This window comes from Mycteria americana, chromosome 3, assembly GCF_035582795.1.
Source record: "Mycteria americana isolate JAX WOST 10 ecotype Jacksonville Zoo and Gardens chromosome 3, USCA_MyAme_1.0, whole genome shotgun sequence".
NCBI lineage: Eukaryota > Metazoa > Chordata > Aves > Ciconiiformes > Ciconiidae > Mycteria > Mycteria americana.
This window is the reverse complement of record NC_134367.1, coordinates 80,844,227-80,871,787: the sequence shown is the minus strand read 5'-3', so window position 1 is coordinate 80,871,787 and position 27,561 is coordinate 80,844,227. Positions and strand designations below refer to the sequence as shown.

Below are 27,561 nucleotides of genomic sequence, written 5' to 3'. Positions count from 1 at the left end.
GTTTTAACTGGTTTCATATCTCAAATTTTCATGTTGCAAAATAAGCCTAATACAAAATAGTTCTAGAAAAATTGTAATTAATTTGTAATAAATATGTAACTGGGAACATGCAACTGGATCTTATTTTTTTTCTTGCTAGCTCACACATCTTCAACTGCAAGTAATTTATCTTCAGTCGATATTGAAAGCAACATCTGGAAAATGCAACAATTAATGAGAATAAATACAAAGTCACTGAGCTGTTACTCATTTTCCTGTCTGTAAGTTACTCATTTTCCTATGCTTAGAGAGGAATGGCTATTAGAATTGATGTGATTGGGCAGACGCACAAACTCTTAATTTCCTTTGAAAGACAATGCTACTTTTGTTTTTTCATGCAGGCGTTTTTAACTCCAGGTCTGAGTTTTGCCAGGATAGGCATAGCAGGAGGACAATAGCCAGGTTCAGTTTGGAATGAATGTGAACATTGGAGTATGGAACAAGGTTTGTCCCAGTTCTTTGTAAGAAGGTGACTTTCAGGGAATGATCAGCGCACAGGGATCCCACTGGAACAATTGCCTCTGAGAAACAAAACAAAGCAATCTAACAAAACAGAAACCTCACTGACAACCGACATTGTTTCCATGTGAGAAAAACTCATATGTGCAAATGCTTTAAAGCAGCCAGATGACAAGGCAATAAAAACTGCGTTCAAATCTTAGAATGTCACTCTGTCACATTAGTCAGTGTCACTGGCCGACTTTGCCAACAGATTCAGACTATACAGCCAGAAAAATGCAAGCAGCTATTTGGTATAGATACAGACACGTAATTGCTAGTTACATTATCATTTTAAATTCCCTATTTTAGTCTATTAAGAATGTATTCATGGTAGACATTATACTAAATGTTCTCATTTGCATTTGCAGCCAGTGTATACTACATTACTGTATGTGCACTTCAGTGTTTTCCCAGATGGCGTTTTGAGAATGAAACTCCTGTTGGATTGAGCCCTCTGGGGCTAATTCATAAAATCTTGTAACAGATTTTTAAAGCCTTGAAACTCATGGTCTGTAGTAAAATGGCAGCAATAAAACACTACTCCGTTGTGTCAGAAAATTAAATAAAAAGCTATACGTTCCTTTCATGTGTGCACAGCCAAAGCCAAAAATGAAATTGAAGATGATTCTACATTACCAGAATATCCAGGTACAGTGGCTGAAATCTGGGCACTCCTGAAGTCACTAAAGCCATAGTTTGAGGAGACAATGAATTCTGATTTAGGATTCTTTGTTCTGGATGAAAAATGTCATAATCACATGATCCACTACTTTTTGCATAGATGTGTTAAGAATTTTGACAGCCTGACCCTGCCTCAGCAGGCTTTAGGCCAGAAAAGGGTTTCCTCTATGCCGACCCTATTTTATGCTGGATCATGTATGGCTTGTCTTCCAGCACCTGCTTAAAGCATATGAGCATAAAGCTGGCAGAAAGCGTGAAGCTGGCACAAACACTACATCACATGTCTGTGCCTGATCCAGATGAAATGTGAACCACTGGGTGAACTAGTAGCATGTAGTCAGAATATGAATGGTTGTTCAACCACTGTCTGGGAGTTCTGCCATTGACTGCCAGGGGCCCTAAATTTCTACCCACTCATTTCATGTGTTTAAAATTTAACACAGGAATCAAAGTCAACTTCAGTAAAGTTCAAAGAAATGCAACAATTTCTTCCTGTCTTCTATTTTACCGGTCATACCAGGTTATCAACAAAACAAACAGCAATTTTTCAATCACTTTACAATGCTCATTAAATAAACTACACAACTGATCAATGAACATATAAATCATTAGTGCTAACAATGCCATACTATTCAATCTTTAAGGAAACAGAATACAAAAGTATTAATAATAAGAGAATAGAACCGAATAGTAAATACATGAAACTGTACTGTGTTTTAGCCAATGTTACATTATTTAACCCTGGCTCTTTTAACTTGTGTTATATTATCACCAGAATCTATAAAGACATTAAGCACATATGTAAGTATATTCCAGACTATGGATGACTTCTTGCGTCCTGTGTTTGCAAAATTAATGAAATTTTATACTGAGTATTATTTATTCTCATTTGTGTGGTGTACATATTGTACTTAGAAATTACTCAGTACTTTAAGAATTTTTTTGAACGTTAACAATATTATCAGTTAAACTCACCCTACTTATTTTTCATGGAAGTACTCCCACAACAAACTATTAGAAAAATTTGGCTCTTAAATTCAAGCTAACAAAATGAATCCTAAGCTTCTCTGGCCATTGTGACAAGGATTAAACTACCCTTCCTTTGCCTATACTCAAACTCAAAAAAGGGCATACATCCTCTGAAAAATGTCACACTTGTTTCCCAAGAATCCCACAGGGATAGAAACTTCTGGTAGAGCAGATGCAGCAAGGAGAACCTAAGAGATCTACAGTCCAACCTGAGCTCTCCTCAGGGAACTGCATTTTCCCTGTTAGGTGATGGGAAAGTATCTGCACTGTCATATAGTGTTCTTCACCCACACCGAGGTTGCGCCTAGCCCTGAAGCTACAGTAACTGGCAACTGCTGAGGACATAGTCCAAAATATCCAGTTTCTTCAAGGCAAATAACCTTCTGTTCTCTGGTCTTTACAAAATACAAAAGCTCTGTAAGAATACTACCTAGATTTTCAACTGATAGCAGGGTGGGATAAAGCTCATCTAAAGCATAGATACCTTCATATAGGCTAGAGACTACACTAGTCACCGCACTCAGTGAGGTCCAGGTATCTAGTTAGCTGGGCAAGTGCAGGTGTCGGCTTTGCGATTAGGTGGGCTGCTCTCTAGGCTCCACTGACTGCACTGGCTGCATCTCCACAAACTACAGCAGGAGTTTAGACACTGAGTTCACATACAGACAGCAGCGTGTAGGCTGCTACATTCTGATGTCTTACTCAGAACCCATATAGTCCTATGTTCAGTGTTTTCAATGCATTTCTGTTTATTTTTGATAGCTGTTGCTATAATTCTTATTTTTGTCAATCTGTTGTGGCAAACCCACAATATTTTCTGTGAAATGGAGGAAGAAATGAGGAGTGTGAGGGTAAAAAGAAATCCAGAAGAAACAAAAAAATTCACAAAAAACCTGCAAAGGCACCAACGCGTGTGTATAAAACATAATCTCAGCAAACACTATGTTATTTTAGCAACCAGACGCATACTTTTGTTCTAATTCTGGAAAGGAAAAGTCTTTTAAAAAATTTTGAAAATTATCTTCAACATGCAAAAAGAGCTAAAACTGAGATGTTTCTACCCAAATCCACCACTCTAAACAGAGCTATTGTTACATGACCTGATGTTGATGGGGTTTTTGCCAGCAGTAATATTTTGTCATCAAAAGCTAATAGGTTACATACCACTCTACAAATGTCTTTAGTGAGCAGCAAAGGCCTATTTGAACCAAGAAAAAGAATATGCACTAGAAGTCATTATACAGCATGGATATGTAATCCAGTAATTTCATGCCCTGCATCTGTAAATCTCCCAAATGCCATTACTCTGTGCTAAATTAATTTAGACTCATTTAATCAAATGAAAGCACTGGGTAACTAATATAAACTAGAATATCCTGAACCATTATTTTCTATCTTCCAAAACCCAAAAGCTTGTGCTGATTTTACTGGCTAATTGCAACTGGTAGGTCATTTGCAGAGTAGCAAAAGCAAACCAATTCAGGATGAGTACAATAATTTTAATGTATTCGTTCGTGATCCTTAACTCACAAAAACATTCTCCTAAGGAGACTGATTTTTAAAGTCAAGACAAGTTTCTTTATGACCATGACTTGTTGACCATGACATATTAGGACATATATTCAGGTAAAAACTCCAAAAAATAAAAGCAATACAGACTAAAATAGTCAGCTTCTAAGTAGGATATTTGGAGTTTGCCTGAAATTTTTAGCATTATTATTTTTATTCAGTTATTTTCTACAGGCAGGGCTAGGTCATAGTGTTATTTGCACCTGAAGAGTTTATTTGAAAGCACTTGGGCTACTGTAGAACAACAAAGGAAAATTTAGCCCATTATCAATAAAATGTGTTTCATCTTTTGTTTTATAAACACAGTTCATATGCAGGCATACATTCTCCTCATTTTACTCAGACAAATACATTTCAATAAGCTTTCTGGTGTTTGTATGACCAAGTCTGAATCAGAGTTTGGTAAGCAAACTGAGTAAAGAAGCCATCTGTATTTATCCCTTATACTGAAGCCTGGGTGTCCAAAGGTGGTTAGTTTACAATCCAGTGGATTAAGTCACAAGGTCCTTCCCATTCCATACATGTAGCAGCCCAGAGTTCATTCTCTGACGATGTTCCCAAAAGTATTGGCACCACTCTGAGAGGTAATAAGGGGAAAATCTAACCTAGTTTTTTTCAAGACATTAAAAGACCTGTTTACTGAATATCAGTGAGGCTCAGCTATCAAAACAACCTGTAAATATACGGTCACTGACACACATTATATTTTTGGAGTCTGGAAGAGAGATATTGCTTAGTAAAACTGATGAAGACACTGTTTTTAGCACCTAGATTCATCTTGATTGATTATATTATATTACATATATAAGAGAAATTACAGCAGAGAAAGCAGCGGTCCCTTCTGGTGCACCAGGTATGCCTACAAATTAAAGCAAAGCTGGCTACGTAGTGTCTGATGACTTACTTGTGCTAGTCCAGGTATGGCACCATGGACTGTAGCATGTGCTAGCCCTCCAGCGATCCCCTGTACATAGTACAGTTGTGAGCAAGTCCTGTTGTTAGCAAATCCAACACAATCATGCTTTTGATGCTAAAGTACCATGGGCTAGCAATCATAAGACAGGTAGACTATGCTTCTGGCTTCTCTTCCTTTGTAAATATGTCTTTAGATGGACAGCAGGTTACAAGTTCCCAGTAATAAACCCACCTTTTCTTTGGTGTTTTTCTAATTTTTTTGTGTGTGTGTTGAAGCTTTGGCTTCCAGCAGCTGCACTGCAAACTCAAGAATTCTTGCTTTAGACCTAGTCTCTAGCACTGTAAAAATTAAATAAACACTCCTAAAAGTGACATATTTCTATACACATATTTTACACAACAGAAATCCCAAAGGAATTCTGTTCTTGCTAACACTGACTAAGCAAATGACAGCATAAATCTCCAGCACAGAACTGTCCTTCAAACTCTTATCTACACTCTGTTTAAGGTCCTTTCCTAAGTGCCTACTGGAGCATCAAGGAGAGGAAAAAGTATTAATAATTATGGTTTTGCTGTTAAAAATAGCTTATATAAAGGAATCTGTAAACCTCTTAGTAAGGATATGTCTGCCTGACTTAAGGTGATTGCTTGTCTTTTTAAATCCTTTTGGGCCTTAATTCAGCAAAATACTTAAGCACAGTACTTAATGTAAAGCACAACTTCAATTTCCACTGGATCTGAAGTGTACTTTTGGGTGATTTACTGAGTAATAGCTTGTATCATTAATGTTTCCTTTCAAATTAAACATTTTTCCAGAGAAAAAGAAACCAGGAAACTCAAGAAGATTCTCTGAAGTTCATTCCACTGAAAGGAAGGAACAGTGAGGAAGGAATCAAAACTTAGTCCACCAAAGCACTGAATGTATCTCAATATTTTAGGGGCTTCAGTCTTAGGTCATTCACCTGACATTCCTAGTCCAGATTTACAAAGCTCAGTTCCGAAGAGTGGTGAAAAGAAGTAAAGCCAAAATTCAACAATTATAAAAAAGGCAACATAATTAATTCACAGTAAACTGGCAATCAGTCCGTAAATAGCAGATAAGTGATGTAGCAAAAAGCAGATAACACACACTGTCTTTCCAATTGCCTGTTAACTGACAGCTGGTTTCTGACGGGAGTTTATTTCTTTTCAGGTTTGCCTCCTAAGATTTACCACCAAACACATGTAACCCACACTGTCATTTTCCAAGCACCTTCTTGCTACACATCACCCAAAAAAAAGAAAATACAAGGAGATGACGAAGAGGCAGAGAATTAAAGAGGATGCAAAAATAAATGTCAGATCCACTCACAGATGCAAACAGATGTGAGCCAGAGACTTTAGTGGAGTAATGTCAGTTTACACCCAGTAAAGCCTAGCCAAAAATATTTCCATATAAAAGGAACGAATGACGCATGAGCCTACAAAATAATCACAATGCAAATCATTAAGTCACTATTGTATGATGAGAGTGGAGGCATAATGGATATTCAAATGGTTTTCACTTAAATGGCTTCAGTTTTAACAAGGCTTAATGCATGTCTTCACAGGAGCTTTGCAGAGTAAGGACAACACAAGTTCTTACCTGAGCTTTTATTGGTTTTGTTTTGTCTACTCTTTACTTGCTCAGTCCATAAGGTAGGATAACGAGAAGCTATATCTAGAAAAAAAACCCAACAGAACAAAGTTTGTAAATGTTACAGTTTTTTTAAATGTTACTAGCAGCTGAATAGTAAGTGGCTAGTTTTAAAGATACGTGAATCTAAGAAAGAAAAGGGTACACTAGTTTCTATTAGGACAGTTAAAATCTTTATTCATGCAAAGGCATGAATAATTCCTTCCTTATCCCATTCATACAAAAGGTTGAAATAAATACTTGTAGACTAAAATTATGTTTAATTGGAATAAAAACCTCCCAGTGTGGACCCAAAATATGTAATAATTTCAGATCCGATTCTGTGAGATTTGCAGTGAGTGGTAAGGCAGCCACAATATAGAACTATCATTGCATGTAGGCCTTGAGCTTTCCATTTACTGAGCACTGAATTTCCCCAGAGGCAAATAAGCCTAACAAAACATCAACCTTAACATTACTAGGCAATATGCTGAAGACAGAATTTACTCTTTAACTTCCTTATTTGGCTATACAGTTTTAATCTTCACTCTGGCTCAAATTTAAAACCTGTCTCTGCCCCGAGCAGTGACAATTAAAATTGCTAATATCGGACTCCATAGCTACAGCATCACCTCAAAACTATCACACGAAATTCATTGCTTGTAAGTAAAGACTCTATTGTGTTTGCTGTCTTTATCTGGAAAAAGGTAAAAATTTCAACTTCTTGCAATTTCTTGCAACTGCTCCAGCAGTTGTCCTAACTCTAAGGTAGCATTTGACGTTGTGGTATACGGTCCACACTGCATAGTTCAACACTGCACTGCTAAATTCCTGTTGATGCTCACCTTCTTCATCACCTTGAGGCTGAGTCTCCAGCGCGGGAGCTGAGGCATCATCTGAATTCAGAATGGAAAAGATTTGCAAGGAGACTACAATTATGAGAGTAAGCTAAATAAGTGTACATACGTGATTGATACTAATGATTTGCACATAGCCCCGGCCGGTAAACAAACAATAATTTAAACATTATTTATAGGTACTACACAGCATAGATATATGACATCTACAGACTATGGATTTTAAACGGATGGCTTTTGAGGTTATGGTTGATGAAATGATTGCAGGATCTTTGATGAGGCATGAAGTGATCAGGTCACTCCCTGGACAGTAATTCTTCATTTTTAATGCTGGATGTTGATACCTATAGATTATAACCGATCAAATCAGCATTTCTAAAGAAGTAATTAGATGAATGTATAGAAGGGGTAAAACCTGTGAAAGCAAAAGCCGTCTGGGGCGGATGAGTAGCTGCAGACATGTTCGACACCTTAAAATGAAAGGGAAGTTTCTTTTGGCACAGCAGGATCTATTTAATAGTCAACCTGATTTTATAAGCAAGATTCACAGATTAAAGAACCAGAATATCGTTTGCATAATTCTTATCCTCCGGTCAGCCATCTCCATCCATCCACTACCAACCATTGCTGCAAGAAAAGAGGGAGGAAAATTTACAGAAATGATAAGAGGATGTGGGTAATTTTAGGTTCAGCAAAACACAGCGGAAGTAGTACTGGAAAAGAAAAATTCAAAATGAAAAATTATTTAAGTCAGCATTCTGTGAGAAAGAGCAGTACCCAAAGGCCTATCTTTACCTTATTACATTTTTGTTATTTAAAATTATTTCAGATATTGGGTAAATATGACTTAGTAGGCCTTGCTAGTACATATTTCCAGTCATTGCTTTTTCCTGTAGCATGGAGTTAACTACAAGACCAAGACATCCCGCAGCAAACAGTATCTTCCATGCAAGGGTTTTATTAGCATTTATTGCAGTTTCACAACTGGATCTCAGACCGACATAGTTTCCAGGTTGTTTTCCTGGCATTTTCATAGAAGCTAGAACCAAAGGTAACGGAGAAGCTTCCTCTTGCATGTAGCCCTACTGGGGTAACAGTGACCAGCAGCTTTAAGGCTAACACACTACCTGTTTCCACGTCTTCTTGCTACTGCAATTCAGAACAGCCTCATCCTGTTCTCTTTGTTGTCACCGTCACAGGTTTTTTTTGTAAATCTGTATTGTCTTCATGCAAATCATGCAGAGAATTTGGAGGCACTCTGACCTTCCCCTCTGGAGGCCACAGCCTAGTTCACAGCAAATACAGATACCAGGTAAATACTGATAGCAGGCAAAACCAAATTTGCAGCCATGGAACACTAACCTCCATGCTTTTCACAAAAACAAAGCAGCAGCAAAAGAAACTTATTTTCACTACAAAATGTTTTAACCAAAGCATAAGGAGACTTCTTTTAAGAATGCTCATTCTTCATGTCCACACAGCGACAGGATACTTTGCTCCAATCTCATAACAGACTGTCACTTCTCATTAGTTTTGCTGGCATTTTTGTGGTGTCCGCTGGGTGGTGGAATAAGACCATTGATTAATTTCAGAGAGGCCATCAAGTATCCTAGTTTACTGAGAATGAAGACATACATTTAGATCATCAATCATACTGAACTCAGAAAACCCAGAATTTCAGAGGGTGGCTTGCGGTAGGTAAATATTACCTAGAGCCCAGCCAGAAACTTGGTTTTGGGTTTAAATGACATTTTTCTAATAATCTTTTGGTGCACAATTTCAGTTTGTGACACATTTGATCTTATGTTATTGCCTGAAATTCAGATATAATGCTGTAACTTTAGTGATTATCAGCCCAATCAAAATTAGCCTCTTGAACTTAGTTCAAGCAGCATTTAAGACAGTTTATCAATTTTTTTTTTTTTAAACTCAACAGATGCTTAATGGTTGAGTCATAAAACTGGCCTCTGGTCCCCACACCCAAAAGAAAGAAAGAGGTTTCCTTTTGGTCATCAATGAATGAAACATTTGGTACAGGATATCTGTATAATCTAAAAGGTATTAACTTCACTCCAGAGCTGGAGGAGCTGCAACAGCTCCTGAACTACCCTTAATCTGCAGGAAGACACCTGCATTAATTTTCTGTTTGCACTCTGCCAGGTACATTATCTTTTCATTAAAACCTTTTGTGTTAAGAATGAAGAGGCATGTGGCATTTCATTGTTCAGCACAATCAATAGAGAGTCACAACCATAGAGCAGTTCATCTTCATGTTAATTAGATATCTTCTAGGTTAACTTCATAAGTCTTCCTGGCTGGCGCCTGCATACCAGTGCATATGTGCATACATTTGCAAACAGAAACCATTCTGTTTTCCATCAGAGTTCTGTCACCAAGAACATAGTCCTGCAGTCAGCTAAGAATCATAAAAAAAGGGATGTGATCCATCTCTGACACCTGTACTTTTCAGATAGTCTGAATATTTTCCTTGGATGGAGGAGGGAACTGGAGGACTGGGGAAGATACGTTAGGAATTATCTTTTAAGCTTTATTCCTGTTCGATTTAATGTGCAAATTTGCAGAGCTCCTGACCTCCAAAGTCTGCAGCTGGAAATTTTCTTTCAGTATTGGAATACCTGGAGAAAGCAAGCTGCACAACTGCAATAGATATGGCCCACCAGCTCATCTTCTCCTGTGAGTCTGTCTGGGACATCTTGGAAGAAGAGACTGTTTCAGACTAAGTCTATGCTGTCTCTTGAGTAGGGTCCTCAAGACCACACTTGAAGTTCTGGAGCATGTCCTCTGCAACAGTGAGAACGTGGTGAATCTGCCTAAGCTTGCTGGGTTACAGTACGGGCAGGTACCCCCTTCGAGACACCCCTGGTTATTCCACAGGAACATGCAGAGGAAAGATGAGCAAGGACATTTATGGTTATTTTGAAAACTACTGCTGTGTCCTTTCAAGCTGAGCTACAAAATATTTTTACTACACTGACTGTGAAGCCAAAGCACAGCTCTGTAACTCAGACAGCCGATCCTGTTCACTACTCTGTGATGGTCTCTAAATAGGTTGTGATGTCTCTGACAACTTTATTTAAAGTACAGAGCAGTGACTGTCTGGAAGAAGGGAGGGGAGAGGAAGTTAGCAGCATCTGACAAAAGCCAAGGACCACCTGGGAACCAGGTCAGAAGCCCTTCATGCTGCAGGCTTGTGCTGGAGAATAAAAACAGGGCATGAGTAAAATGTAACCGTGTCACTTTAGGCACAAATACATGTGATGCAAAGGGAGACGTGATAAATTGTATTCATTTAAGCTCCTTGTTCTATGATTGTTCATTCAGGGCCACAGTCGCAAACAAAAATAAAGGATTCCAGACAAGTTTTATATATGGGATAGTTCATTCAGTTCAAAGATGAAAATGAAAGTCCTGACCTAAAGCAAATGGGTAACTTAAGGTTAGTGGAACCCACAATTTGTCTGGAAATACAAGAAGGAACAATTTTCCAGTACTTTGTAATTATTAGCCTTTAAAGAAGTACTGATTTTCTTAACCTAACATCACAATAGTTTATTTAAATGTTGGGTATACTACAATGCTGCAAAAGTTCCTGTAAAAAAAATATTTGAATTATATTTACAGTGAACCAAACAGATAGTCATTAACATTAGCACAAATATGAGTCACTTCTTTAAAATTAATTTATGCCACTGTAACTGACAGCAACATTTAGTATGTTATTTTCAGCTGAATTTAAAATTCTTTTAAGTGTTTGGAGAATATAACCTTTAATTTTGTTTAAAGCATAGACATCTCCTTCATTTAAATCTACCAGCTATGTTGGAGTCGTGTCAGATTTTGTCCTGCCAACAAGATATACACCATGACCTATCTCTAACAACAACAATCATGTGGCCATGAATGTAAGCCATCAGATGAATTAATCACAATATAGAGCAAAGTGCTGGGTCCAAGATGACTCAAGCACTGATTGCTATAGAAATAAAGTGAGGACCCCAGTTCCTGAGATTTTGGGACTGCAGAATGCTGTCTTTATCAAACAGACAGAATAATCTGTCCTCCAGGGCAAGCAAACAGTATGGGAAAATATTTCAGAGTATAGCTATGGGAAGAACAGTTATTTTACAAATAGCACAGAATAGCAAAGTCTGTAGGGCTGCGACTAGAAAAATATAACGTGTACGCACATATAGACAAATACGTGCATACATACATATACGTTTATACTCATAAGTTTACTAAATATCTACAATGCAGACATAAATTGAATAGCTTGTATGCATGTATACATATTATATATGCATATATAATACATGATGAATACATATTGATAATTTAAACCTATGGAAAATCACAGTGCTGTATCCCACAGCTATTTGAGTTTCCATTTAAAGGCCAGCTGAGATATTTACCTGTTTTTCCTGCACCTTCTCGTTGTGGCAGCTTCTCACTCACTGAACCTGCAATTGGAAAAAGGAATTAACCATAAAAATATTATTTTCACTTTTAATATGTTTTCTAAGAAACACAGTTCAGCTTTAATGACTCGTTTTTGTTTATTACAGCAATAAATATCAGCAAATTCTTCCCTTGCAAACCAGAGATTTTAGCTTTGCCTGACTTCTGCATTTGTGTACCATCAATTTACTGTGGGACGCTACTTCTTGGCCACCGCAGGACCTGAGAAAGAGATAACATTAAACACTGCAAGGACACAAGTGCAAGAACATGCTCACGTGCTGCAGAGTCAACGTCTCCCTTCCGCACTGACCGCTGAGGGCAGGTCCTGCAGCAAGACGCATCGCCCCAGCACTTCCTCACCATTCCTTGTGCGGGGCAGCACCCTTTCTACACGCACAGTCTTGACCACGCACCTCAGCTGCTCTGTGGGGCTTCTTTAGCCTCTAGCCCCGTCCTGGCTTAGATTAAAAACTTCCCCGTTCTGCTTTAAATACCTCATACAAGGCCCTCCAGAAACCTTATGCTGGTGTGGAAAAGTGTGCGTGTTGGGGAGGCAGGGACAGTGCCTTATTCTGAGTTCGAGCCTAAACTGGTTGCAGGAGATGCCCTCAGAGCTGTGGCCCTTAGGAAAGGAGACAGCAGTGGTGGGAAAGGAGTTAAGAAGTTTGCAGGAGATGGGTTTTCACAGCTTATTCTACCAGCCTGGACTCGAACCCCGCATCCAGTCTTGATTTCAACTCATCAAGAAATGGAGAATCTACTGGTTTTCTTAGTAGTTTTTACAGGAGGTAGTTGTCTTCAGGGTTTTAAATAGAAATACCTCCTTATTTCTTGCTTATGTCTCATTATTACAACCATTTGTATGATTCTAACTCCTAGCCACTTCTTATGGACATATCTATGTCTGCTGCGTTAAAAACACATTTAAAAGTGGTATTTTTCTCTCTGAAGAGCCACATGGAGTGATCAAAAATTAAAAAGCATGTCTATCAATTCTTACCACATCGTTTCTTCTTACATACACCTGTTTTAATGAAAAAAAGCCCATACCCCACAGATGCTCAGAAATGTGTGAAACAATTTGGTTGCCTTAATTTTCTTAATTTATTTCCCTCTGGAGTAACTAAATTCACTGGGTTTAAAACAAACAGAAAAAAAACCCAAACCTTGCAGCACAATAAATCTGTTCTAAAAGGACAATTTAAATAAGAGAACCCACTAAATCACAGGCCTTGTTTACCATGGTGAACTGATGGTTACTTCAGCATGAAGTTTAGACACAGGAGTCTGCCCAAGGGAACGCTGCTAACATCACAAACCTGGCATGCCGATTTTAAAGCCTCCATAAATGAATACATGACAATGCAGCCAAGCTGGTATTACCTTCTGAAGGATTCAGCCTTTAATACAGCTTTTATACATACACATCAAAAATATTCTAGTTTAGACTTGTTTCCTTTTTTGGTGGTAGTGTATTTTTATTGTATCATGTTTGAATCACCAGAAATTCAATATACTTAGTAATGCATCAGTATGAATATGAACAGGAAAAATAAAGCCACTATCATTGTAGGATTTATATGCAAGGGTGTTTGGGATAGCTTGCTCTAAATAGACTGCAATACTAATCCGTGTTTTTCACTCTGAAGAGAAGGCAGATTCTTGCATTTATGCTAGCTGAAGCCAGAAGATCTGAGCTTTCTGGTGCTTGGCTTGAATTTGATAAGAGGCTCAGCTTGAACTCAAATAAGATGTTCCAGTTTTAGGAAGTACTGCATACAAAATTACAGGTTTTTCTAATTGCACTAAATACCAGTGGATCCAATCTTTCCTCAAATTTCATCCAGTTACAATTAACTCTGTAGTTTCTCAATTTAATTTTGATGCACAGGAGTATAATTATAATTCTGTTGCAGATACAAAGATTTTAGTTCTGACTCTCATCCACACTAAAGTGATTTACACCAATTTGTGAGTAAAAATGAGGTCTCAGCATGGGGAATGTGTGGGATGAACTGCCACTGATAGCCCCTTTGCACTAAAAAGAATGTTAAGTGAAGCCTCAGTTTGACACCAGTGTTGTCTCTCTATGAACATTCAGAACCACTATTACAAATTGAACTTAAAATTCAGTTTATACCTAAGTAATTTAACACATTGGTGAAATTTATATAATATTCCACATCTTAAACCAAAAGCAGAAAAATCTTTCCAGATTTCATTAACACCAAGATGCCTTCAGGCTACTGCATCTGTATGTAAAATGGTGAGAAATAATGACTATATGATGTTCATGAATTCTTTTTTCTATGCTTTGCTTTTTTTTACCCTAAAGTTTGATGGAAAATTAATGGATGGAGAAAGAGAGTGGCATTTACAAAGGCTAACTTTATCATAGTGAATCTAATTTCACTATGAAATTAGATGAATGCTAGGAAAATTAGGTTCACTGGGCTAACATTAATTTTTTTAACAGAGTTAGGAAGTTAACAAAAATATTCACAGAATTTCCTATAAAGGGAAATCTGCACCCTTCACATAGTTTCACCTGAAATTTTCAATTTATGCAGCAGAAACTTTTCTTGTTGTCTCCAAGTTGTAGGTGAGGAGGGGTTATTGAGCTTGTATCAGTTTTTTCTACCATTTTCCGAATATATTTGAGGTAGAAGTACTTCTAGCTTAAATGGTGATAGGAAATTGCATTTGCAAGTTTCTTGGAAATTGTATCTTCAATACTCACAACGAACACTCACATTTTCAGCTAGGCAAGAAACAGAAATAGCAACTTATAACTTATCTAAAAGTTAGGCAATACAATCAGCTTCCAAGCTTTCAGTGCACTGTAAACAACCAAATCACCACATAAATATATTTATGGAAGGGGAGAGGGCAAGAAGGGATATTAGATTCAGCAGCATTATTTTAACAAGAAGAATTTAGTACCATTCTAGCTTGTACATTTCCTTAGCCATCTATACATTTATGATTCTGATGAATTTAAAAAAAAAGCAGAAATATTCAGCCTTAGTTTATTGCAAAACCCACAATTCTGTCCAATTTCAGTCTAATAACTTCTGAAGCACAATAAATCTTCCAGGGACTTTGATGTGAGTTTTGTGGTTTGTGATTTTAGCATATCCATTTTCTATAGTTCTGATCATATGTGACTAGGCTTTAAAAGACAAGGTGAAAGTCTACTATTATCCAGTTTAGATAATGATTTCTGATCTCCTGCTAAAGAATATTTGATATGTAATCACTGAATGAAGATATCAAGAAACAGGACAGTAAATTTCCTATGCTGTTCTGTATTTCACATATGTGTGTCTGACTCTGTATTTATAGGGCAAGTACTATGCATTGGGACAGAAGAACTAGTTAAGTCAAGGATGGATATTTTTCACAACTAACAAAAGCAATATAATGTAAACTAAAAAAGTTCATTGCCTTCCCAAATATATTCGTTTCCATCATATTATCTGATGATAATACTATACAGACAGGAAGAATTCTGAATTTTTAAAAGTACTTGTGTTTTGGCCTTAAAAGATTATCATGGCATCTTAATTGTAAGGTAGCAAAACTACTTCACAGAATAATAAAACGTGTGTCCATACCTCTGCAATCTCACTGGCAGAAGACCAGAAGACTTAATATGGCATAAAAACCCTACAATAGGTGAACACTGTATTGTCCAATGATAATTTAACACCTGCTTCTCAATTTCTGCCCCATTTCCCAGGACTTTGTGGCTGTGGAATTTCTGCAGTTCCCTGCAGTGCTGATAACAGACATGGGGAGTTGTAAAAATGTCTTTCTTATGTCTGGTGTTCTTTAGTGAAAGTATTGGGGGACATCCATCAATTTTAAGAAGCTTTCTTTTTAATGCTGTCAAGGGAATGTGTTTGATTTACTCTCCTTCTCACCACCGCTCCTGCAACAGTGGAGATTATTTCCATGGAGTGGAATGGCATTCTGAGATTTATCATGTGTGTTTTAGCAGTACCAAGTGTCGGTGTGGGAATAACTGGAAAGGATGGAAGAAGAGCCTCTTTCAGGTAAAGATGTAGTAATTGAAGCGAAGGTTTTACATAAATCAGTTGGAGTCCTGCATTTTTTAATGCTGCTTATAACTTTCATCCTTCCACACCTTGTGTCTCTAGAAAATAAGGCAGCTTCAATAAAAGCAACCAGAACAACACAATGAGCACAAAATTGCTCATACAGCTATTGTAGATACATAAAAAATATACACGTGACACTTTTCTGTCCCAGGACCTGAGATAACTTTAGGAAGCATCCTGTTATGCAGCTAACCAATATTAACAGTTAGATAAACTTACAGGTTGATTGTTTGACCTATCTAATATTGTGATAATGTAAAGTAAATGCGAAGCACAGATAGGGAATGGAATTGAGAAACCAAACTCCTAACTGCCATCCTAAATTCTGTTCCATATTTCCTCTATTAAAATCCAAGTTCTTCCAGGCTGCCATGCTCTTCTTTCCTATTCCTGGATAGTCACCAAAGTCAAAGGTGGTTCTACTGGGAGAAAATGAAAGGCAAGAAATTATCCCATAATTTAGGAGCAGCACAGTTGATTAGACATGTATTCAAACCTTATGTGAAGTTACTGAAGAGCTAGCCTAGAATTTAAAAGAAACACTGAACATTTGCATTAAAATGAGAAATTTTCACACATTCCATGGTATCACATTTCCTATGAGAAAATCATTACAAAAGCATGTTCACAATTGACTCTACCTGCCATCTTGATTGTCTGTGCACGTTCTACTCTAAAGGGAAAAGGTGGCAAAAGTGATCCTGGGATAAAAAAGTCTAGCACATGCAAACTGAGAAATTGGCATAAATGTCTTTGAAATAGCTATAGCATCATGCCTGCAGAATACACGGAAGCAAGTGAAAATACATAAACATGCTGATGTCAGGATGCCACCACTACAGGAGATCTGCCTGCAATACCAAAAAAAAGCAAGGCAATGTCTGCAACGAGGCTGGCAAGCACACGATGTATTAGATGGGACAATAGTGTTGGAAGAAATGGCATCCCTGAAATACTAGTTAAGACAGGGGTACATCTACTTAACTTCAGTATACCCACTAATATTTTGATCGTAATACCTGTGCACAGTGGTACTAAAAAAAAAAGTACAAAAGAGAATCAATTGTGATCTGGAAAACATCGACAGTCTTGGGGGAAAAAAACCTCTGTTATCCTAAACAGATGGCAATTTTGAACATATACTGGGAAATGGGAGAGGGGTGCAGTTGTGCTTCAGGCTTTCATTCTGCAATATAAGAGCAAAGTTTTGCCTTATTATACCACATAACTTTCTGATAAAATCTGTAGCTGCCTTCTCTGCTGAATGAGAAGGTTTCTCGGAAGACCTCATAAAACCGAGCCCTTAGCCACTACTACTGCAAAATCCCCTAGCACTTCAAATCGATTTCCAAACTCTGCTGTCCTGGACTTCTTTCCTGAGGGACAAAGGAGAAGTGGTGAGCAGTAAAACATGACAGCACTGATAGAAGCAGGGGAGGAAATGTGCATAGATAATCCCAAGGGGTCTCATAACAATTGGAAAAATACCCATGATCTTCCATGGAGCAAAATCAGACTCTGCATACTCACCTGGGCCCTGGAGTATTCTATTTATCTCTGAGCTACTAAATTAAAATCGAGTGCTACTCTCACCTTCTCCTTAGCATTTCTGTAAAACTAACTTTCCTTCCTACCCCTCCAAAAATGAGCTGAAACAGTCTGGCAGTTTATCTTCTAGGCACATGAATATACCTTTGAGAGGAACTAGGGTTTGGTTCCTGTAGAGATAGAATAATTCTCATATTAATCTATTAATTAACCTGGAACTACACTGCAGCTTCTCCTTGATAATAATGCATACAAACAGAAAAAGCGAAAGTACAGTAACTAACTCAGCAACATTTTGAGCCAAACGTAATGCCCTATGTTGTGACACATCTGCCAAACAATTACTTGTTGAACTTTCAGCACCAGCATAACCTCTTTTTCACTGATGTCAGTGAAAGAGAGGAAGCTACAAATCAATATTGCAGAGAAAGCAATGAAGACTAGCTTTCAGGGAAGCCCCGGCTCTGGGCGTGCAAAAGCACCTCTATTCAAGAATACATTGAAGCACATAAATGCTATCCTAACCATGTGTCTTCTGAAGATGTGATCCAGTTATAAACAATAATTACATTAAAATGAATGCACATTTTTCTCCATTTTAAGGTTTCTGAACATTTTATATTATTTTTCACAATTGACTTATTCCACAGTGACTTTTCAGACTGGATCAAGAGGATTAGTCTGAAGAGTACTTTCTGGCTAAAGTTCACCTACAGGCAAGATGCATGGAAGATTCTGCAAATCGTTTAAACAAGACAGACCTTAAAAGTGGAATTAACTTTTTATAATCTTTGTTGAAACTTTCTGTGTTCCCTTTTTTCCTCCATGTCTCTATTAAAAACATCAATATTGTGCTTGAACAACTGAAGTAGATCAGACCACGTGAATTCCCTCAAAGGCTCTAAGGTACTTTTTTTCAGCTTCATTTATGTCACAGGGTTAGCTTTTAAAAGTTATTTCTTCTTCTCTCTGACAGAGAATGGTGCTGCAGCACTAACAAAAATGCAATACATACAGCTCAAGTGTTTCTGTGCAATTCTGTCAGCCTCAGGGAAGATGAATAGCAATTCTGGTAACTGTTCATACACTGGGGATTTATATTTATTATCAATGTCAATGAAATAGGGTCAGAAGTAAATTCCTAAAAACCAGTGAACCTGTTAATTGTCCTGATGAAAGACAAAGGGCAGTACACATGGCAATGAGTTTGATTTGCCAATTAATTTATACAGACAATGATTCCATTATGTTCTTAATGCTTTGTTTCATTTTTATTTCTCCTCTGGATTCGGTCATTCATGGGATTTGCTGTGGGAGTTCTTTCATTGGGCTATGTTACCAATCAGGACATTCACAGTCCATATTTTTTTGAGGGGTGGAGTTTTTTTCTTTACTCTAAATACTTAAAATATTGAAAAGGCAAAGCCCTCTGAAATTTTTTGCAATGAGTTTACGTACAAGAGAGTTTCAACATGAAGAAAGGACTACCTCAGCAAGTCAGTTGCATGGTTTCATATATTGACACATAAATATCATACAAATAACCACTGCAGAAAACCCCTTCAATAGCTAGATTATAGTACAAATAAAGTAGATGGATCATAGAATCACAGGAAGGTTTAGAGTGGGAGTCACCTCAGAACTCATGCAGGGCTAGCTTAAAAGCCAGGCACACTTTCTCAGAGCCTCGTCCAGTTGAGTTTTGCAAATCCTCAAGGACAGGGAGTCCACAGCTTCCACCAGCACCTGTTTCTGGGCTGAACCACTCTTCCAGTGAAGAATTTTTTTCCTTAAGTCCAATCAGATGCCACAGATAAACTCTACTGTTCATGAGACAATGTCATAACCTGGCCAGCCAAACAAGTCTTACCTGGGCACCGGGGAGTTTTGTGGGCCACAGCAGTACCGCTGATAGGACGACCGTTGGGAGTGACACACCAGCAGTATCCAGTGTAACTATGGCACTGAACCTGTCAGAAATGACATGAACCACGTGCAGTTTGTTAGACGTATGTCTGTTATCCCACAGCGTCCATGACACATGAGTACAAAAGAGTAGTCCGGCAAACTATATTGGCAAAAACCAGAACAATAAACCATAATGGACCTAATCTTAGTCCTACTTATGATTCTTTAGCATGAAGAAGAGTTTATTTCAAGCAAAGTGTAGTAGGTCCTTCAGAATCCAATGGAAGAGAAAACTATTGAAATATGTGGTTGTTTACTTCCTATTTCAGAAGAGTGAGGTGCAGGTGTTATGAAAACCTCACAACAAAGTTCCTCAAGGGACACATAAACTGTTCCTGAACCAAGCAATCTCGGATTTCTTTCCACATAGAGAACATATTGTTCCACCCACTGAAGGAGCAGGACAGAGTGCTTCTGCCAGCATTATTCATATCCCAAGCTGTCAGAAAGGAAACTCTTGGAATTCTTCTTAGAAATCAATTGCATGCAGGGCCAATATCACTTCCTTCGCCATGCTTAAAACAAGAAGGATTGTCTTCGACACAACTCTGCAACTGAAATGCAGTACACAGGCAGGAGACGGTGATCTTGATTGGGATATATATCACAGGATAAGCTTCTAACTGCATCCTTTCTGAATTCCATGATCTAACCTAAGTAAATTAGTCTCAGACCATATGCTTGTGCAGAAATTCAACTGAGAATAGGGAAGAATCCTGTATGATTCATGCTTTAGCACTAAGATATGGACTTTGGTCACAAGATTTCTGGTTGGGATCGGGAACAGATCAGAAATTCCAAGCATTTTACCATCTGATGAGTATTCAGGGGGCTACAGGAGTGACTCAGCTGCCTCAGACTAGGAGAATAGGGAGTGTATCACATGAACAATGGTAATATTTGGCTCTTTTGCTGGCCAACTCTGAAAAAAAGAACAATGACGCGGCCCAAAAGATGAATTTTCCTTCCATTTTTTAACATCAATGTTATCAAAAATTACATTTCATTTTGGAATTACATTTCCCTTGATTACATTTGTCTCTTCTTCATCCCCTGCAAACACACATATTCTGACTTTCCAGTCATGCAAGATACTGAATGAAAAATTTTCAACCTGACTATATGTGCCATCGTCATTGCATTCTGGGATAAACACTTGTTGAAATTCCTTGCGAGCTTGTTCCTGGGTGTACTTCCTCTCAGCCACGCATCTGGAAACATCTAGAGGAAGGGAGAAGACAAGTCAGTTGGATGATGGAATATAAAGAAAAGATAGGTGATACCTAAATTAAGAAAAAGGAAGAGGGCTCTGAGACCCACATAAAGAGAACCAGAATTATAATCAGGGAAAATGTACAATCACTTGCATTACTTTAGGAGACAAAAACAGTGGAAGACAGTAACCGCTGGGCAATATTGTCCTAATTCACCTCATTCACCTCCATGATAGCAACATTTTTTGCTGGGTATCATATGTGAATCACTAGTATAATGATGTTCTTCCTCCAACCTTTGACTGCCTGTGTAACCTGTGAGTCCTTTTGGTTCGCTCAAATGTGCTCATGCTGCCAAGCAGAGTAAAGAAAACTGAAATTTTGCTACCTCAAAGATGAGAGGCCACAAAGTGAAGTACAGAGGTGAAGGACAGAACTGGGAGATGAGGTGGAGAGATGCCTGGAGAGACAGCTTTGCTGCTCCAACTGCTGCCAAAGGGCAGAAGCCCAAAGTGGGCTTCTCCTATCAATTTAACACGGCAATAGCTGCCACTTTGTACCCCACAATATTCTTTCAGTGCTGGTGACAGCACTAGCTTTCTAGTGCTTCAGGAAAGGCAAAGCAGGAAGCAGCAGTATAGCTGCCTTGTATTTCCTACTGTGAGTTTACACGCCATTTACTGCAGTTAGGCAGCAATCTCAGTTGTGACTACAGATATGCTGACCAGGCTGGTAAAAAAAATAAAATAAAATATACTGTACAGCAGAGGGGCTTGTTAGGGAAGTGGTTCAATAATAATTTTGGACACGCTTAATTAATATTATGCTAAAATTTACTGTAACAGTTTATGATTTAAATGTGGCACAAGTCAATGCCTACCACATGGTCCTTTTTTGTCCACTTGTGCGGTTTCTTGCACCACCTCCTGCATTACTTGGTACTGGTCTCCATCCAAGACAAGGTAGCAAACTATACTGCTTTAATTCAGTACAGTTTCTATAGTTTAATATATTATATTGTCTAATACATATACTACATTTCAATTAGGCAGCCAAAGGGTGAGAAAAGACACATACCATGTACTTTTTTTTGTTTAAAGCCATTACAAATTTTAGCATGTTGCTGATGCAGAATCAATATTTCAGGATCTGCTTGAGCTAAGCAGTTTCAGGACAAATGAGAATACCAGGCAAGCTTAAGGTAGTATTAATGATTTCAAGATGTGACTGTAATATCTGAATTAGAATGATCTCAAGCATACAAGCAGAGAAATTTGCTGCTTCTGATCCCCGCTTTGTTTAAAGACTGTTTGACAGTAACTGGCTAGTTCCTTTCTAAGGCTAAAACTGTTCAGTGATTACCTGTGAGACAGGGGTGTTGTGGTGATTCGTGAATGTTTGTGCAGGTCGTAGAAAGCACAGGGACAGGCTTTCTTGTCCATGCAAGTTGCACATTGAACAGAATCTGAACAGTGAGGCAACAACACTTTTGCTTCCTCATTTGATACCTCATTTGATATCTTGGTAGGAGTTTGGCATCTTAACAATCCCCAGGAGCATACAGGTGAGCCAGCTAAGTTCCCATTCCCCCAAGCACCCTCTGTGTGCCAGTATCATCCAGACACACATGCACGGAACCAGCATGGAAGCTTGGTGCAACTGCAGAAGTCCTTTGTATAGGATGAATCCTTCACTGGTTATCTCCACTGAGCTTTGGACAACTCACCTGGCAACATTAGGATAAAAAAATTCCGTTCAAGTCCTAGGCAATCTGATGTGTAAGTGTAGCATAACGAGGACAGAAACTGGTCCTCAGCATCTGCATCCTGAAAACAAAATTGGGGCCCCTTAATTCTAATCTTCATATCGATTTCCCTTCTGGTCTTGGATTCATGTGCACTGCTTCTGTTCATTAGTTTACTCTTCTCACAGGAGCATTAAGAGAGTTCACGTTGGTAAAATGCCCAAAATACAAGTTGTTTCACTTTGAAAAACAATGTTTCAGTCTTAACAACCTTAATCGTGTTATGCTGTTTCAGGAGGGATATTCAGAGATGCAATGTCACCTAAAATGGACAGAAAAGTTCAACCATCCAGAAATGTGAGAAAAATAATAAGGAACTGAATTAATTTGTACTCTGGTACTTTAATAATTTGTTTCATCAAGGGAAAATTATAGCCAATGTACTGTGCAGCTCAGGTAAAGTCTGTTAATGTATGCACTGCCAAAGATTTTGGGGAAAAAAAGAAACATTTTAAGCAAGCTTTAGTGTCGTAAGCCTTCTTCTGAGCATGGTTTGGTTATACAGTACTTAATAACATGTGGTTTTAATGTAGCTAGTATTTTAACTGAAAATAAATCACTCCTTTGTTGGACCTCTGTCCTCGTTTTTCTAGAATGACATGTGGTTTAAATGTCTAAAAGGAAAAGTGATATAAATTCCATCACATAAGGTCTCTGGTATAGTACCAGCAGAGTTGTAAATTATCTCTAATATTTGAATTATCATAAAAACATGCCAAGGAGAAAGAGGAGTTCTCCAAAACTGTCCACCACTTGTTCCTAAACAGCCTGATGCTCTAAAGGCCTCCTATTTGTGGATGATCTAATATGCTTTAAAATCAACAATGACCAAATTTAGTGGAATATAAAATTCACGTTTGAAGCCTTATTTTTTATTATATAACCATGGAAACATTTTAAAGCTGTGGGGCATTACTGTGCTTCAGTATACCCAAAATAAACCCATGAGGAAGATCTCTTATCAATTTAAGCATCTGAAACTGTGTATAGCCAAAACATTCCTAGTTCTGTTTTCTTAATATCACCAAGGTATTACCACAAGGGAATAACTATGACACAGAGATGTGGTCCAAACCTGACAGAAGAAATGTAATAGGGAGATCAAGATAAAAAGAAGACATATAAAAGCATTATTCCTCAGAATACTAATGAACATTAGATTACTAATTCAGAGGAGCTAAATTCCTTCCAAATAAAACATCACTGAAGCCAAAAGAAGTTATAATATTTTTATAATAAATTTGTAAGATTACACCATCTGAGCATCTGCCTCTGTGTCCTGGTTGCAATACCTTCTAAATCTACTGCATTATTTCAAACAAATTTTCCAAAGGAAAAGAAGAATTAAAGAGATTTAAGTGCTAGACATCTATGTAAAATAACAGCTGAAAAAGGATGAGAAAATTAATTCTTGCTGTGGTTGGGAGAAAGGCTGAAACATGAGCTCGCATCAAAATATCAGACAAGAGATAGATGTAGGGAGACCTTGCAGCTCCTAACAGGCAAAAAGGTCAGTGATGGGTGAGATCCTAATCCGTAGGGAAATGAACCTTCCGCATGGCGATTGCTCATGCTCGATCAGTGGAGCCAAATCTGGGACTCGCTGTGCAAAGTCTGTGCACCTTGCACAAGTGTAACTAATGAATATGACTCATATGAATCTCAAATTAGTAGGATGAGTCTAGGCTTAAGTGTCTTGCCAGAAGGAAGTTCATAGGAATATTGACATCTAAGGGGATAGTAGTGAAATCTCTCACGTACAGATTCAACTTTCCTCTTTAGCTAGAACAGGAATAATTCAGATCAGGAGGGACACTGGTTATTTTGAAATTAAGACCGAGAATGAAAGGTGGTGAGACTTACCTGGTACCTCTGTGCTGATTAATCAGCCCACAGCTTTGATTTTGATCATCGTGGACCCTGACCAAAGCAGACCAAACTCTTTTGGGGTGAACGGCGTCACACTGGTGACAAACAACCTGAGAGCAGAGGGGACTCCAAGTCTGCAAGGTGTTGGAAGGATGAAAAGTACTGTGCAATGCTGTGCATCACTGGAACAAGTCAGCCTTGTTTCACTGTTGTTATACTGGATTTCTAGCTCTAAAAAAAAAAAATCTTTTTTTTTCTAAATCTGTTTTTGTTTAAACTTTTGGAACCATCTAGCAGAAAAATAAGGGGCTTGAAACTGTTACTGGTTTCTGACTAGAATTCCCACTGTACTTTATTTCCTTCCCTAGCTTAAGTATTAATAAGGGAGTCAGCGGGCTCAAGCCAGAATCTGGTATATGACCTGGTAAAAAGACCATTTGGTTCTAAGACCTGTAAAAAGCTGGCTGAAATGAGGCCTTATTTGCCTATACTCAGACAATGGGAAAAACTAATTTTGCAGATATGTATGCCCAGCTATAATTTTGAATTATGTCAATGACTGAGTCAGTGATACTTTATCCTCTCAACTCCAGGTAAACGGGCTTTTACATCCCAGAATCTTGCTGGGAAAAAAAAATTCTCCTGGCATAGAAACTAAGCATGAAGATGCATGAGTTTACCTTAAATTAGCTCACTTGGACTGTATTAGTTGTCAGACTGGGTTGACAACGGGGCTCGATGCATTTTAATACAGTATGTTGGCCAGTGTGTTGATTGTACCACTGTGACTTAGCACCAGAACTGCAAAACTGTAGAGGTTTAAGAAGACAAATACATCTTGGGATGTATAACTGAAGACAAAAATGGGTGCATGGGAGTGGACAGAAACACACAGAATTGAGGAGATTACAGAGTTGTAGCTGCTTGGGCAGGTCTTTCTGAATTGCTCTGGTGACAATTCTGGCTTCCAAAGGAGACCAGTGTCTGGAAGGCAGAGGTGAAATATAAAGACATCTTAATTCTGTGCTAAGCTTCTATATGCAATAGGGAAGCCTTTCACCTATGAAGTGAAGTGGTGCCGGTACACCGCTGCAAGATCCAGAACCAGATTCTGTCATGCATGACACCTGGGAGCACAGGACTGCCTGCAATAGCACTGAAGTCAATAGGAAATTGCAGTACCCAAGGAAATTCTGGAAACAGAATTAGCCTCACAAATAGCACAGGACTGACTTGGAACTAATCTCATTTTATGCCTTATTTCCAACAGTGCAGCACCGAAAACACTGAACTTCGGAAAAAAAAGAAAACATCCATCAACTTCAACTCTGCTGGCTAATCCTTGAATAATATATCACACAGAGAGAAGTTTATTACTGCAAAGTAGAAGTTTATCTTTAAAACAATGACACAAACTCATCAAGGGTGTAAACGCCATCTCTAAAATGACATTTAATACAATTGAATTTACAGCAATTTTGGGGCTCCACAGGAAGATCTAACCCAGATTCTCTCATGGAAAAGTACACAGCTTGCCAAAAGAATAGATAAATCTCCTGCAAAGATTTTGATTTAGTTCATCTGGTAGTTCTTGGTTTGCTATATATTTCAGTACGAATAAAAGTACCTTTCCCAGTCCCAATACACTGAGCAGACTTTGCTTGCTTTCAAAGAGATTACTGTGCGTGACACGGGCTTGTTATGTATTTATGCACAAAATACACTACACAGTTTACTTCATTATTTTATTATAGATGGAATATCCTGTTGAACAGATCAGAAACATTTACCACTTTGTTAAAACTACTTATAAAGTGGTTAAACTTAATCGTTTGAAGAAAAAGTTCCCTTGAGGGCTTTCCACAGATACTTAGCTGTTCTTAAGCCAAAGAGAAAGCTTTTCTAAAGTAACATAGATGTGAACAAGCAGACCTAGTATAGACACATATAATCCAAATACGTTTCACTTTCTCTGTAGGTTTCCCTTATTGTGCCTCCATTATGCCAGAATACCTATATAGACTTACTTGCCCTTAAATTTAGAAATATACAGTGCAACAAGCTGTTTAAAGTTAGCTATCCACCTGAGCACTTTACTGAGTTGTCCTAACAATGAACCAGAATTTTTTTCTACTTCTGTGTTTCTTTCCCACTGCTGTACCCTTTTGCTAACTGGTATGATAACTTAATATGATAAAAGTCAATGGTCTTAATTTGTAGGTAATTTAGCACAAAAATGTTTTATTCAGAGCACAAGACACCATTTGGTTTATATGGCATAAACTACTCATAACACGCAAATTTTCTATGATATTTGACCTAGGTCAATGTATATTCCAAAGAACTCATCATGCCTACCAACAAAACATATAAGTAGCTGTAGCCTCTAGTGATAGGAAACACATAGCAAGCGATAAGTGCTCAAAGTTTCAGTTTCAAAGATGCAGAGATTATTAACCTCTTGGGTTGGAAACGATGTCAGCACAGACATTTAGCCTGACACAGCCATAAAATAAAGACTTGCTGCTTCGTGACAAGGGCTGGCTGACCCTTTCACTGTTTATTTTTGTTGCTGCATTCTGGATTCAAACAAAACAGCAGAGCAATCTTAGCCCAAACTCTCCTCTATTGGCATCTAACAGAGGCAGGCAGTGTGGCGTTTCTTTGTTGTTTTTTTGTTTTGGTTTTTTTTTTTCTTTCCCCCCACATTTTGCAACCACCTAGCAATTTAGATAGCTAAGCTTTAAGATAAAATAAGGAATGCTGTGCTGGATTCCTTCTTGGCACAATAATATTTCTCTCAATTTGCTTACAGTCACATTTGGAGAGATACAGTCTGACTAGAATGGAATCAAATATTTACAAGAAAAACTAAAGCTACAGCTTTCTGTTTTTTTACATTCCAAATGCTAGACTAGGCTTTCTAAGTGGAACAGAGATTTGATAAATAGTTTGGAGAAGTCTAATATGGGCCAATTTATAATTCTTGCAGTGAAAATCTGAGAAGGCTTGCAATTCTTTGTGGTTCCTAGTCTTCAGTGCAGTATTATCGCTTTAGCACTAGTAGTTTCTACTTCATTTGCTTTAAGATGTTCATTTTATATTAAACCTGAAACTTAAATTGAAAATACATGAGCAGAAATGAAAACTCCACAAAATGAAAAAAAGATTACTTTCATACAATTGCAGTAGTGCATATTTGATTCTAAAAAGATACCTTTTTTGTGCCTAAGAATGCTCTTATATGCCTTGTTTCTGTGTAGTCTGGCTTTGGCAAATTCTGCTTGGAGAAATATTATCAAGAAAA

The 27,561-nt window shown here is 37.9% G+C and overlaps 1 protein-coding gene across 6 annotated transcripts in view; it reads right to left on the bottom strand.

Moving 5' to 3' along the window:
- Positions 1 to 27,561, bottom strand: part of SMOC2 (SPARC related modular calcium binding 2) — a 148,512-nt gene that overhangs the window by 65,660 nt on the left and 55,291 nt on the right. For 4 of the 6 annotated variants that reach the window (XM_075495813.1, XM_075495815.1, XM_075495812.1 and 1 more), the window contains exons 3-7: positions 20,482 to 20,588; positions 19,270 to 19,369; positions 11,679 to 11,726; positions 7,234 to 7,317; positions 6,359 to 6,433 (exon numbers count right to left, since the gene is read on the bottom strand). In XM_075495813.1, coding sequence (XP_075351928.1) covers positions 6,359 to 6,433; positions 7,234 to 7,317; positions 11,679 to 11,726; positions 19,270 to 19,369; positions 20,482 to 20,588 — 414 coding nt within the window. The remainder of the gene's footprint in view (positions 1 to 6,358; positions 6,434 to 7,233; positions 7,318 to 11,678; positions 11,727 to 19,269; positions 19,370 to 20,481; positions 20,589 to 27,561) is intronic. The other 2 variants (XM_075495817.1, XM_075495816.1) reach the window with 1 other exon arrangement.